Here is a 13998-nt window from a genome sequence, read left to right as displayed (position 1 = left end):
AAGCTGTCTAAGCTGTGGGGGACTAGAAATGATTGATATATATTTGAAGGGATCGTCGTTGGGCTATGCGCAAGAACCCCTGCGGTTTAGCGGCGCTTAGTCTCGACCAAATCGCGTGCCTCTTTTGCCCAGGTACATAAGTAGGATACTTAAAATAGAACGCGCAAGTATCGAATAATTAGGGCTTACAGCTCACTGTTATTAGTTCCAATCGTCAGGCTCCCAAAGCATCTAGCCAAATAACACTCTAATATTCCTCTTGCCCTCTTCAAAGCAGCCCACGTCATATTATTATGCATCTTCTTGTCAAAAGGTTGCAAAAACAACAAATTTGGGTTTAATTGAGGATCACCGGAAGTGGCTTCGACATCTGTGATGACCATCATGACTCAAATTGGGCTCATGTCACCTTTTTCTTTCGCCCTAGTCAGTGAATCATTAGCGGCAGTTCTTCCAAAACGGAACAATACCATCATTGTCCCAGATGGTGTAACTTATTCCAATAACGTTATTTGTACACCAACCTCATGGACTGATATCGTGTCCTTTTTCCTGGGCAACTACGTAGCCCACGCGGCGACAGTCATCAATTTTCCTGGAGAGCCAGCGGTCATCACCACAGTGAACATGATCTTAGCCATTCTTTTCCCGTGCATGGGCGCTAGTCGGGGAGTGCTGGCCATCATTCGGAGGGGAGCTCTACACAAAGATCCACTCAAGCGGGCGCTTCAATCTAGAGCATTATGCATGGTGGTGCGATCTCGAGAATGGAATCCAATACCTTCGCAGTCTGTGCGCTCATTATCGATAATGCCTATGTCATCCAATGTGAACGAACTCGACCCATTCCCATATGCGAAAATTGGTATGTTTTGGTCATTTTATTCACGAGAGTTTCCTGCTAAGATTGAATAGCCCGGAATAAAGACAACTTTGAGGAAGATATCAGGAAGCTGTGAGCTGAAGCAGTCATTTTAAACTAGTATTTCTGCTCACATTGGTCTTCCAGGGAGGCATATACCGGCTTGTTTGAATTCAATGTCTGCATCCCTCCCTGGCTTGTACAGGAAGGTACCCCATTCCATGTCGTGCCCCCACGCTACACAATCTCCGGAACTTGTGACCTTCCTCCTGGTTACGAATTGGCTTATGTTCCATCGACCGCCGTCGTAGAGCCTCTCTCAATCGCAGAACGACTTCGCTTCAATGGCCAAGATCCACAAAATCTATCGTCGATATATAGCTTTGGGCCGCCGTTGATTGCACTAATTCAAATAGTTTATGCCTCGGTCACTATATACCAGTCTCGTGGTAATCAAGTGGACACATATGGGTACGCTGCATTTGGATTTACTGTTATACCGTATTTAATCATGTCAACCGTCAACCTGCTCGGCAATATGGTCACTCACAGTTACCCATCAATCTACCTTGTTCATACCGAACTGATGGATGAAGCAAGTCACCGCGGAGGTATTTTCGCTGGCGCTGTTGCAACCCTCAAAAGCGAGCCACTTTCAGTAAACAACAAGTTCGTTTTCTCGGGCTTATGCCAACGTCGCCAAGGGTACCTGTGGGAGTTTGAAGTGGGAAAGTTGTATCGCCCTGGCGAAATCGAACCGGACGGTCCAATGGAAGGGAGACCTAGGAATTTTTCCTATCCAATACGCGCAACCGACAATGGTATTTCTGACGCTGTCGCCCCATCATCGAACGAATCACTTTCATCGAAGGATGAAGAAGCCAAATCTCGACTCATCATCGTCTGTCCAACCTGTTACAACTTCAAAGTCAGCTTCACAAGATCGCTTCCACCCATGATCTCTCCTGCGGCCATGTTCATTTCATCTTTGCCCCTGATAGCTATCGGTGTACTCTCGCATTTTAAGGCTGGCTCAAGCACTGTGGCCCAAAGGATTTGGATCTTGGGATCCATCGTCTTGAGAATGGTTAATGTCACCAACCCAATGTTCGCGGACTGGATCATTCACACCACCATCGATAATCCTGCTCTGGCAAAACTTCGTGGACTGAACTTGGCCGACCCGCGAGAAGAGAAGTATTTCTATTTGGATTTTGGTCTCTTTTTCCTTCTGATTCTACTTTTGTGCGTGATAACCACTCCGGCAATCGGTCATTTCGTTGTGGTTGGGCAGATGCTTTACGAGTATGGTTCGTGCACACAGCTTCAAAAATTGGGAGTGTAGCACTAAAGGAGGTGTTGATCGAGGTGACTGTCGGTATTCATGTACTTTTCTACAATGCTTTAGGGCCTTATACTGTACTGTTACTACACGCATAAATGTCTTTACACAAATCTCTGTCGTCAACAGTCATGGGCCGTAAGTCCTTTCACACCTCTACCTTTATGTAGTCGACATGACCAACCTACCATTTCAAATTACTACAACCCGACGCTCTCTAAAATGGGTAAAAAGTTGTGAAAAATGGGAGGCCAAAGCCCCCAGGGGAACACCGAAACAGTACACTTGCTTCGAGGCTATCGTGTCGGGACTGTCCATTACTTTATGGTACTGTATACACATTTACGACCCCTTTTGTAGCATTATAATTGAGTTTACGTCGATGTGCTATTATGCTAATAAATCGACGGCAGTTGTTGTTTCTTTTAGATAGATGAGATTTCCAATTAGCCGGACGATATGGTGGCATGGAAGCAAAGTACATGTGTCTGATTCCATAACAAATGTATCATTCTTGTTATCATAATGGGCAACGTGCCCCAAGCCGTAAGTTATGGTCTAAAACAGACCGATGCAAATAAATACGCTGGATACATATACTGCGCACGTCCAAGTGACCCAGTCAAGTTGGCTAGGGACCATAGGAGGAAGGGGATATAAACGACTCAAATGGTTTCCATCAAACAAAAAGAAAAGGAAAACGGCATTGCCGGAGCATTTATTCAGCCGCCTCGTGCATGCGGACAGTGACCAGGTCAGCAGGCGAGCTGGTCAAAGTCAAGCCGTAACGAATCTGCTGGTCAGGGTTCACATCCTCGATCTTATCGAAGCGCTGCAAAAGTCGAACAATGACATAGCCAGCTTCGGTGAGAGCAAATTGTTGACCAATGCAGATACGAGGACCCCCGTTGAAGGGGATGTATTCCCAGCCGGCCTTGCGGTTGGCCCAGCGATCAGGCTTGAATTCGCGGGCATCGGGGCCCCAAAGATCCTTACGGCGTTGCATGACATGGGTGGTGTAGATAACGGACTGGCCCTTGCGAACGTAGACGGGGTCTTGACCGTCAGGACCACCACCGCGAGGGATGGTAGTATCGCGGGTGGCACTGCGGCGGTTGAATGGAACGACAGGGTAGAGACGGAGGACCTCGTTCATGACATACTGCAGGTACTGGCAAGACTTGAGGGCTGCAAATGTAACGTTTTGCGGGTTAGAGTAGGTGCCGAACGTAGAGATGATGGTTTCGCGAAGCTTGGTGAAAACTTCGGGGTTGCGGGCAAGTAGGAGGGTGGTCCAGCTGAGGAGGGAGGCAGTAGTATCGCGGCCAGCCAGGAGGATGTTCAGAAGTTGGGAGCGCAGCTCGATTGGGTCCCGGGTTACTTCCAGAAGGGCGTCGAGGAACACATAGGGGGTCTTTCCCTTTTCGGTGTCCTTCTTTTCATTGTCGGCAGCTTGCAGCGCGGTTGCAACAACCTTGTCAACAAAGGCTTGGACTTGCTTGTCTGAAATCTTGCTTTGTTTGGTCTCAGCGAGGAAGGGAAGTTTCTCAAAGCGGCCGCGCTGCGCGCAGATGAATTGCGAGTAGTCAAAGTGGCCAGCGAAAGAATCCTCGGGTCTGTTCAAACCGTTCAGGGCACCAAGTTGGCTCTCTACACTTTCACCGAACAGGAACTCTGTGGCAGAATCGATAGTGAGGCGGAAGAAGATAGTCTGAATGTCGGTGGGAGCGGTCCAGCCGTTGGCTGCGACAGGCAGCGCCTGCATGGCCTTTTGCACATGTTCTTCCTCCAAATCCAACTGACTGATTTGCTCCCGGGTGAACTGAGGTCGTAGCAGACCTCGGGACCGAGACCAATCCTCACCATCGGCAGTGAACTACATTCGGTTAGTACCCACACCGAGCGGGAGAAAGTTATCATGTGACTTACAATACCAGTGCCGAGCAAAGGGTGCAAGGCTCTCCGACGAGAATCACCGAGTTCGAACTCCTTGAATTGTGTTGCTAGCACGGCCTGAATATTTTTCGGGTCGATAGTTAAAATGCCATCACGACCGAGATTGCGGAGCATAAAGGTAGTGACGAAGCGGTTCTCCTGCTCGGCCATAACTTCAAAGCGCTTCTCAGCCAAATCTGGCACGGTGTTTTCCTTAGCTGCTGCCAGAGACTGTTTCAGAGTGTCGATTCCAATAGGATCCTTGCAAGGATACACGGGCAGACTGCCACAGCCCAGCTTTTTGGCATTGCGCGAGTGTTGCCATGAGTTGATCACCATGCGGATAACCTGCAGCACGATGGCCGCGGCCGCAAAACCCACGATGAACGTCAGGGCCATATTGGTGTGTGATTTTGTTCAAGGAGAGACCCGAGGTTTTGCGAGGGCAAGAGGTGGGTTATATGGATGAATGCAGCATTACAGGCAGAGTGGGGACACATCCGGAACACAGTAAGATTCAGTCAAGATCGTCAATGTCGGGAGCCAATGAAATGCACAACGGAGGTCATAGTCGATGAGCGGTCGGAGTTCGCACTGATTTCTGTCACTGGGCCGATCGATAGATCTCGGACCCCTTACTTGGTGAGTCTAAGACAGAAAAGATCTCGGAATCCACAGGTTTCACCTTCGGAGACACCGCCAGGTTGCAAGTCTTTGTATCCACAAAGATCTGTAGTTCGTACCCACAAAATAATCTTGATGTTCGTGCCACAGTCAATGGGTTTACGCCCTTTGGCCTCGGTCGCACTCAAGGGGAGGTCTGTGTGGTGTAAGAACACGAAGCGGGATTCGGAATTCACAAACTGCATGTACTCCGTACATTGTGCACAAATCAGGATAACTTTACAGTTACTCTGCAAAGAAGTATAGATGAAGTCATGGGCGTTGATATGTCATGCAGGCCACCCCTGTCGATGTTTGCATTAGTGTAGTTGCGGCTTGGCCACTGCCGAGGTGATGAGTGATCAAAAAAATCACAAGATGAGGAGTTCTTTGATTACTTGTCAACTTTCTAACTCTGACCATCTCAGCTCAATCCGATGCAGAAACATGAGAATTCCTCGGACATGCTATCAGACATGCTCTCATCGAGATCCTACCTGGACTTGTCCCCTGAGCGGCCACAGGATCTCCCCAGACGGGAACTAGGCCCCGAAATTAAACATGAACCCGAGCGCATTCTAAGGCCGCGGAACAAGCGAGCCCCTAAAGCACCGGAGATGGCCGATCAACTAGCCATCAACAGGGAGTCCGCAGCTCCGGACCGTCCCGCTCGGAAACGAGGTCGGCCAAGACTGGAGACGGTCAAGGATGCGGCTGCCATTGAAGTAGGTTGCGATATAATCTCTTTAAAGGTCCACCTCGCTGACTCCAGCAGGAACGTCGTCTACAGATCCGGCGTGCCCAGCGCACTTACCGACTAAAAAAGGAGTCAACTATCCAGTCTCTCAAATCTCGCGTCGATGGACTAGAACGGACCTTGGAGAATGTGTCTGATCTACTCAGCGCGGCCCATCAAGATGCAGCTAGTCACCAGGACGGCGCACTCACAACACAGGCGGGTATCGACTATCTGGCTCGCGCACGGGAGTTGGTTCTAGCAGAAATCCAAAACGCCCCTTCTACCCCAGATGAAGATGAAAAGATTCAGCAAACACGGAAATCTTCGAGTGATATCTTCGGATACCAAGTCTCATATGCGTCGAACAACACGGAGGCACATCTTCAAAAGAAGGACTACCCTTCATACTCCAACCGCGCCAGATCTCCCTCTCCACTGATTAACCGTATCCTCCCGATAACAACAATATACACATACAGCAACCAAGAATCCAACCTCTCGCGACGCCTGCACAGGTTCTGTCTCGAGCATATCTACCGCTGGCTTACAGATGCTCGCACCGACCCAGTACTATTGGGTCGCGTCTTCGGACTGGTACCTTGCATCCAAGACATGCCGGGCATAAGACGCAGTTTCCGGCGTATGCTGCAGTCCGAGATTGGAAGTACGCTGGAGTCTAACAAGCTCCCTTTCTACACGCTCGGCGGAGCAGGAAAGCATTTCCCCCGGAAGGGGAGGAATGGAATGCCAATTTACCCGGAGAATAGTCGAAGACCTGGCAAGATTCTGCGGAGGATGGTGAGGATTCTGCAGCGTGGTGGGATTCAGGATTGGGATGAGGATTGGAGTGGGGACCGGGAGCCCGGGGTTGCAGGACTGGGCCACGGGAAGGTGGAGATGGATCGGGAAGAGAGGATCCGTTCGTTGGATCTGGATGGTGAGTGGTTTGATTGTCATGATATACAGGGTTATCTGGAGCACCGGGGTGTTGCGCTTGATGGATCAGCGCTGAGGTTAGAAGTACCCGCTGCTCTGGTTGGGCATTTGCATGGGTTCTCGCCAGATCGGTCTGTGTCGAGTTTATACACTTCTCCCGAAGAGGTTCCAGTTGACCGGGCCACATCAGTGTCAAGCCCGTCTCCTTACATGCTGGACATGGAGTGTTTCTTTGATCGTGAGTCACCGTCTATATTCTTTTCCTTTCGTCAACATATACTCACACATCAGCAGTCCTCCTGGCCAACCTACGAATCCTTGGTCGCGCTCCAGGCTTCCGAGTATGGGATGTTGACGCTGCATTGCGAGCCGCCATATACCGACGCCCCTTCAGCTAGCAAAGGCGTATGGAGAACAGCGTATAACCTGCAACTATATCACGCCGCAGCATTGATCAAAGCATTTTTGAATGCCAAGAATAAATTAGAAAGTTGAACTCCATAACTGGCATTGTTCTGGGTATAGTGTAAATCCGGAAAAGCGGTGTAAAAAGGCAACAAAAAAAATGCATAAAGAAGCCCGACAGTCACATTGCATCTGATCATGATCCCAGCAACCTCATCATATTCTCAGTATGCGCACGTCGGTATCGGTGGTCACGTATAGTAGATCAAATCAGATAGAAGCCGTCAAGTCGTGAACTGTTTAACAGCAAATCTCCATGCACTCGCAGCAGGCAAGACCGGCGCAACTATTTAACGAGTTAGTTTCTTATTTTTTTTTCTCTGTTTGCGCAAACCCGAAATGCGACTTCGTTATACGGTATAACCGGGTGTGATAAATATCTTACATTCCGCAGCAACAACCACCGGCGCCACCTCCGCGCAGCTGCATTTGCTCTTGGCTAGTCTAGATGCGACAAATGTTAATTTTGGTTCTTGGGGCTGTATCAGAAAAGATATTGCACATACGGGCTGCTCAGAAACAACGGCCTGGTTGCTTGAAGGGGCAGCGGGGCTGATGGGCTGCATGGTGACGGTGTTGGGGTTCCAGGTACCCTCAGTAGGGGTCTGATCGTTGACCGGGGTAGACTTGAAGAAGTTGAAGTTGAACATGGTGACAGAGAGTGTTGTAGAGTTGTAGTATAATTTGAGATGAGTGTATGCGACAGATAATATGAGCCAGGAAAAGTCAAAAACAGGAGAGAGGGAGACTATATGTACTTTTTTTTCCCCTCCCTAAAAATGTGGAGGATCAGCTCCTAAAATACAATGAAACAACTATTTTACAATTAGCGCCCGACACTCATTCGGGACCCGTGTGCATGGGACTTTGTCACACATTCCTACACACCAGCGCTGTACGTATGCGCTATGCTCGTACACTAATTTCAGTGCACTAATCAGAATGATGCTGCCTGCTGACTGCGGCTGAGCTATGGACCACGCAGTGAGGCTTTGCACACATACGTAGTCCACTTTAGACTTGTTGATGTTCTATATTTATTAAACCAGGACTTTTTGCATACAGAAGCAGAACGCACAGCCTCTTTCACGTACACTAGTCCATCCATAGTCAAGCATCATGAAAATAGCCCAGCCCTAAGTTCTTCAGCCCTGCCGCGCGAGGGCGGGGCTGCCAAGAGACTTGGCAAAACACTTGTATCGACGATGTAACGAGGGAGATCACAGTAGTTCAAAGGTTGGCATAAAAGATTGTATGCATTAATACCAAGGCTGTTTGGTTGTGCATATGTACGTAGAGAAAGAAAATATGTGTTGCTTCTCCTTATCTTCCTACAGCTTCGAGAGGACGCCATCTGGCTGCAAAACCGAAAGATAACGTTTCTGAATCTCGCCGATCGTTCGGCACCTGCTTCCGATCAGTAAAGAAAAATTCAATGATCATCATACGAGCATTCCACTTACCCGGCCAGTGCCATAGTGATACGCAACTCCTGGCGCAGAATTCGGATCGCAAGTTCAACTCCTTCTTGTCCGTTATACTGTCAAAGTTAGTTATGATCAATACCACCAAAACAGGGGAAAACCGTACAGCCAAACCCCAGGAGGGGATCCTTCCTATAAAACAGAAGTCCGCTCCCAGAGCTAGAGCTTTGAAGATATCTGAACCTCGACGGATTCCACCATCAACTGCAATAGGGATCCGGTCTTTGGCTACCGGCGCGCAGGCACGGAGGGCATCCAATGTCGAAGGCATGCCATCTAGCTGGCGGCCTCCGTGGTTTGAGACGACAATTCCGTCGACACCATATTTGATAGCTAGCTCTACATCTTCGGGGGAGGTTACTGTCATAGCAAAGCGTTAGTGGATCATCCATCTGACCACAGAGAAAGGAGAAGAAAGATAGAACATACCACCCTTGAGCCAGATCTTCAGAGGAGTATGCTGTCTCAACCAAGGAATCGTGCTTTCCCAGTCCAGACTGGGATCTACTAAACGTCAGCCATCTGTCCTGCAAATATGACACATACACCTCTTCATCCGTCGCAATCAAACATACCATAATCAGTGCGGTCAGAAGTATCGCCGCCGTGACTCAGAATATTCGGCCAAGACATATCTTCCGGAATGCGATACTCATGGCGGTATTCATTCAACCGTTTTCCCAAAACGGGTACATCAACTGACAGAAAGAGTGCCTTGTATCCAGCCTCTGCAATACCAAATCATGTCAGTCCAGTATACAACGACGCATGATTGAGGTTGACCGTTAAAGGTCAGCCTCAACAGAAAAACATACTCTCAGCCCGCTCCAAAAGCTGAATCGTAAGTGACCGATCCCGGAGCACGCACATCTGCATCACATATGGATTCCCCGTTCCCTGCGCGGCAACATCTTCGAGAGGATAATTTGAGTACGAGGATAGACCCATGACGAGGCCGTATTTTGCAGCTGCGCGTGAGGTTGCGAGTTCGCCGTCTGAGTGGGCTAGTTTCATTGATGCGGCGGGACTGAAGCCGAATGGGAGGGAGACCTGGTGAATGGATTGTCAGATGTGATCGTGATCGAGGTTGGATTGCATTGTTAATTCGTGAGGAAAGTGGACGTACCTTGCTACCGAGAATCTCTGTGCTGGTGTCGATTTTGTCGACATTTTTTAGGATTCGGGGGCGGATCTTGTATCGATCATAGGCGGTTTCATTCTCGTTGAGACTATATGGGAAGAAATGTTAGGAATTGATACTGGTGATTCTCTTGTAAGTTTCCATACGTGATCAAATCCATAGATCCTTCATTGTAATAGTCTATCGGAGTCAGCGTTGTCCATAGCAATCACAATCGTCGTAGTCACTCACCTCTAACCATCGGAGCCAGCCGACTACTCCCTAATCTCTTCAGGTCAGCAATGCAGCAAACATCTTTGTGAAAAGACTCTCCGCGGTGCGCCATTGTTGCGCAGGGTGTAGGGTGTGGATGAAATGAACTTGGAGCTAGAAAGATGACGGCAGCACGACTCAAATAAGATTCGCAGCAACCCAAGCTAGCCTCAAGGCGAGACACCTTTTATTTTTACCAAATACAGCTACGCACCATTACCTTGCCCTTTTGCTATAGATTGGATGTCGTTTTCCTATTTTGTATTCCCCCACGGCCGATCGTCGGAACCGCCTGCCTGGTCGACAGAGTGAAACTCTTTGAAGATTTTCTAGTGGCACACGACTTTTAGAAAGCACTTGTCCGAAAGGAACCTCGGTTTGAAATCATATGATATGGCGGGCATTTTTCTGTAGGTGGCCCGATATTTGTTTGAGTCGCCCTGCTAATTGTTTTTATAGTACTGGCGCCTCGGGCTACATTGGTGGTGATGTCTTGCATCTTCTTAGGATGACACACCCCAAATATGAGTGTCGGGTTTTGATGCGAGATGCGGCCAAAGTCACTACCCTTACACGGGCTTATCCAGAAGTCCGCATCGTGTCGGGCGTCTTGGCTCCTGGTCTCTCGAGGAGGTTAGCCAGACGGATATAGTTATTCTTAAGCCATCCCCAGTAACAACATCGAGCGTTACTAATATACAAAGACGCTGCAAGTTCAAGTCATATCAGGAGCGTCGAGGCTATCGCAAGTGGCCTAGCTAAGCGAGCAGGGTCGAAGCCTAGTGAGATTAAGCCAACAGAGAACCTGGTAGATGATGGCCACTGACAACTAGTAGGATACTGGATCCAGATATCTGGAGCGAGCGTAATGTCAATTTCAGACATCGTCAACGGTCGCTTCGGCGAGGTATCTGACCAGGCGTTTAGTGATGTCGATGGCGCCGATGAGGTCCGCGAGATCATCCACCAAAACTCATCCAGGCGGGTTGTTGACGACTTCATTCCCAACTTGACCGGGGCCGAAGACCGCGCTAATATTCCCACCTATCATCTACGGTCAAGGAAGAGGTACCCCTCAAGCAACGCAATGTTCAAATTCTCTTATAACTAATCGAGAACGCTGTCAAGGGCGAAAATGGCAACGGCAAGATGTGGAACAAGGAGAGTCTGTATTTTGTCGGAAGTGGCAGACTGATATGTCTTCATTCAACACCTTTGGTTTACATAGCAAAATTAATGCTAAAATGAACAGAATTTCAGCAAAATCTCGCATATCATCGCGGATATCGCATACAGGCTTCCGCTGATAGATTCCACGATCGTTCAAAGCCCGAGCCCGAACGAGGGCAATGAATTATCGGTCACGCGAACGTGTTGTGGGGTACCAATGCACTGCAACACTCACAACGTGCCTCACAAGTACTTGGACGGACACCCGGCGGTCTCTCATTGCAGGAGGAGATTCCGACACACTAAAGGATGAGGCAATCGGTTCCTTGGCGGTAGATAAGATAACAATTCACAGGTTAGGAAGGCATTTCCGAGCTTTGCGGGGTTGGCCCATCGCCATGTTTTCTATCAATATGCGGAAATAACATCTATTGCAATATATCTATTCTAGTCATGGTAACAAAGAGACAACGTCCTCGTCGGTCGCATGTGCTCGGAGGTTGCAGCACGTGCAGGCGCCGGCATGTCAAATGTGACCAGAAACGGCCCGTTTGTCGGACTTGTCGGGCCCTCGGAGTGACATGCGAGGGATTCTCCGATCAAGTGCTTTGGATGCGCACTGATAGTAGCGAGGGGGCTGAGGGACCTCGTCGGGGTACTAGGCGGCATCTATACACAGGTAAATTATCCGATCAAGGATTTTCTTCTGATATTAAATCATGCTATAGAACAATCCAGACTGTCTATGAGCGCTGCTCTCGGAGCTGATCTACTATATGGATCTATTGATGCATCTTTGGCCGAGGTCGACTCGAGACTCAGAGACCCGGAACGTTCACTTGATGGGGATATTGTGATCGGACCTTTTGCAGTCCTCGACTTCTCTACTGCGCCAGGAAAACCACAGCCACTGCAAGAATTACATGAAGTCGAACCTAACCAGGTTGAGTCCGAAGTATCACCTGGAATTGTACCTGAACAAGTTGAGACCGTGGTGTCAGAAGACGTACAAGGTCCCAGTCCTTCCTCAATCCTAGATTCCCTATCCTATATCGATGACTTCCTCCACTGGTCCGATCTATTGAGCTTCAGTCCAGATCAGAACGGAATCGCTATGAATGGTGCATCGACTATATCAAATGATCTAACTTTCGATATGAGCCAAGAAATGGGATTGCTCCCGGCGGACTCGACCATGAATGACGAGCTGCTCCGGATGTTCACACCCCAGCAGACACCGGCAGATCCTATACCGATGGAGATTGATGCTTTGAATGATACCCCGTGTCTTTTAAAACACTTCCAAGATATCGTCATCCCACAGATAATGGCAATCCCATGTCTGCAGAAATCACCTTGGAAGATTCTGAATGTTCCAGCGGCTGTCGTCACTTATGGTGACTCAACCTTCCTCGGGACGGAGAAGATTAGCCATGCTAGGCTTGCGAACTTGTATGGCTTGCTTGCATGCTCGGCCATTCATGTTGTTCTCAATCCCTCGACAATATCAACCAAACCACCCGAGTATTGGTGGCTGGTTGCCAATCAGGCGTACCAACAAGCCAAGGACCATATGCAAATTTCGCTACAATCTGAAACCCACGGTCTAAAAAAGGCAAAATACAAAGATCAGCTAATGGCTGCCTGTATTCTTATTCAGTTCACAGTGAGTGACCTTTTCGAGACTCTCTGAATAGCACTAACTTGTTTAGATAATGTCCGGTCAGCAACAGCATGCTCGATGTTTCATGATTGATGCAGAGCGGTTATTACGGCTTCGGGGGCTATCAAAGACGCGAATATCAAAGAAGGCCCGACTTCTACATCATGTCTATACATGGCTACGAATCGTCGGCGAAAGCACCTTCGTTCTACACGACTACAATATATCCTCCTCCTCCCTCGAAGCTCTTGGCTCTCGATTTAAATCATATCGGTCAAGCGCTACACGGCCCTCCGATACAACGATTACCAAGGAACCAACCCCTCGCCTCGATGACTTTCTTCGACTTGAAACACAAAACTCAGATAATGATCTTAACATCGATGAACCGAAAGATCAAACCTCTGGACTTCACGACATTCATCTCCAAGATTCACGAAGCTACCCTGAGACATTATACAAACAGATCTATGGTATTCCGGAAACATGGCTTAGCCTGGTATCACAGACTACCAGACTCGCGAATGTGTTAGAGACATTCCGTACAGCACGTGAGTCAGGCAAGGATTTCAACTTCGAAACATGGGACGCTCTACAGCGACGCAGCATGCGCTTGGAAAACATGATCTGCTCTTTCAGTCTGGGTCGCACGAGGGGTGGAGTCTTGGAACTTCATGCCGACTCCAAGCCGCACAGTCATATGGTGGAAGCATTGAATGCAGCCCTGGTGATCTTCTTCTACCGAAGGATCAGACAAACCCATCCAGCTGCTCTTCAAGGTCATGTTGACAACGTCATTGCTGCGCTGGAGTCATGCAGTGCGGCCCTTGCACCAGATGATCCCACTGGTCCGGGGACGGCTTGGCCACTGTTTATTGCAGGATGCGAGGCCATGTCTTCGTCAAGACGAGATGCTATAACAAGCTTGTTGGACAGGGCAAGTTCTGTTTGCGGATTTGCTGCCTTTTCCAGCGCTAGAAACATCATTTCTGAATTATGGCGCAGGCAAGATGAGCATCTTACTGCCAACCGAGGTGATATAATGCCATCGTGGGTTGATACTGTGAAGGAAGGACAGATATGGCCCTTATTTTGTTAATTTTACTAGCGATTTATATTTTTCTTGACTATGTATATATCTCTAACGTTACATTTGATAATGATTTACGGCAACAAAACAATGTTTGACAAATATTTATTCATATAGAAAGACAGAGAGTATGCAATGAAGAACGCTTTCATTCACGTTTTGAAAAATCGCTGGCTATGCATCATTATTCTAAAAGTATATATATAGCAAATCCCGAAGCAAGTCGTGATGGTTTGTGATACGCTCGGGGCTCACA

The 13998-nt window shown here is 48.5% G+C and overlaps 6 protein-coding genes across 6 annotated transcripts; 3 read left to right on the top strand and 3 right to left on the bottom strand.

The window, feature by feature from the left end:
• Positions 1-810: 810 nt before the first annotated feature.
• PENARI_c007G10699 (uncharacterized protein) lies at positions 811-2225 on the top strand (the record flags this gene model as incomplete). The annotated part of the gene is made up of 4 exons (XM_022631181.1): positions 811-865; positions 916-955; positions 1010-2167; positions 2219-2225. The coding sequence occupies 4 exons, from the start codon at positions 811-813 to the stop codon at positions 2223-2225; spliced, it is 1260 nt and encodes a 419-aa protein (XP_022489039.1).
• Positions 2226-2922: 697 nt separating this feature from the next.
• On the bottom strand, positions 2923-4538 carry PENARI_c007G02178 (cytochrome P450; the record flags this gene model as incomplete). The annotated part of the gene is made up of 2 exons (XM_022630777.1): positions 2923-4080; positions 4134-4538. 2 exons carry the CDS (start codon positions 4536-4538, stop codon positions 2923-2925), a joined length of 1563 nt encoding a protein of 520 aa, XP_022489112.1.
• A 740-nt stretch (positions 4539-5278) lies between these two features.
• PENARI_c007G09551 (bZIP transcription factor) lies at positions 5279-6875 on the top strand (the record flags this gene model as incomplete). Its single annotated transcript, XM_022631122.1, has 3 exons — positions 5279-5527; positions 5578-6715; positions 6772-6875. 3 exons carry the CDS (start codon positions 5279-5281, stop codon positions 6873-6875), a joined length of 1491 nt encoding a protein of 496 aa, XP_022489183.1.
• Positions 6876-7182: 307 nt separating this feature from the next.
• Positions 7183-7592, bottom strand: PENARI_c007G04401 (uncharacterized protein; the record flags this gene model as incomplete). The annotated part of the gene is made up of 3 exons (XM_022630888.1): positions 7183-7228; positions 7328-7386; positions 7449-7592. 3 exons carry the CDS (start codon positions 7590-7592, stop codon positions 7183-7185), a joined length of 249 nt encoding a protein of 82 aa, XP_022489395.1.
• Positions 7593-8273: 681 nt separating this feature from the next.
• Positions 8274-9892, bottom strand: PENARI_c007G09527 (alpha-hydroxy acid oxidase; the record flags this gene model as incomplete). The annotated part of the gene is made up of 9 exons (XM_022631119.1): positions 8274-8349; positions 8406-8482; positions 8533-8786; positions 8856-8930; positions 9002-9154; positions 9242-9476; positions 9553-9655; positions 9714-9747; positions 9799-9892. 9 exons carry the CDS (start codon positions 9890-9892, stop codon positions 8274-8276), a joined length of 1101 nt encoding a protein of 366 aa, XP_022489148.1.
• Positions 9893-10687: 795 nt separating this feature from the next.
• On the top strand, positions 10688-13751 carry PENARI_c007G04736 (uncharacterized protein; the record flags this gene model as incomplete). Its single annotated transcript, XM_022630910.1, has 3 exons — positions 10688-10887; positions 11728-12655; positions 12702-13751. 3 exons carry the CDS (start codon positions 10688-10690, stop codon positions 13749-13751), a joined length of 2178 nt encoding a protein of 725 aa, XP_022489315.1.
• Between the last annotated feature and the right edge of the window lie 247 nt (positions 13752-13998).

This window comes from Penicillium arizonense (genome assembly GCF_001773325.1).
Source record: "Penicillium arizonense strain CBS 141311 chromosome Unknown PENARI_contig007, whole genome shotgun sequence".
In the NCBI taxonomy this organism is placed as follows: domain Eukaryota; kingdom Fungi; phylum Ascomycota; class Eurotiomycetes; order Eurotiales; family Aspergillaceae; genus Penicillium; species Penicillium arizonense.
The sequence above is the reverse complement of the archived record's forward strand: the minus strand, read 5'-3'. Positions and strand labels throughout refer to the sequence as shown.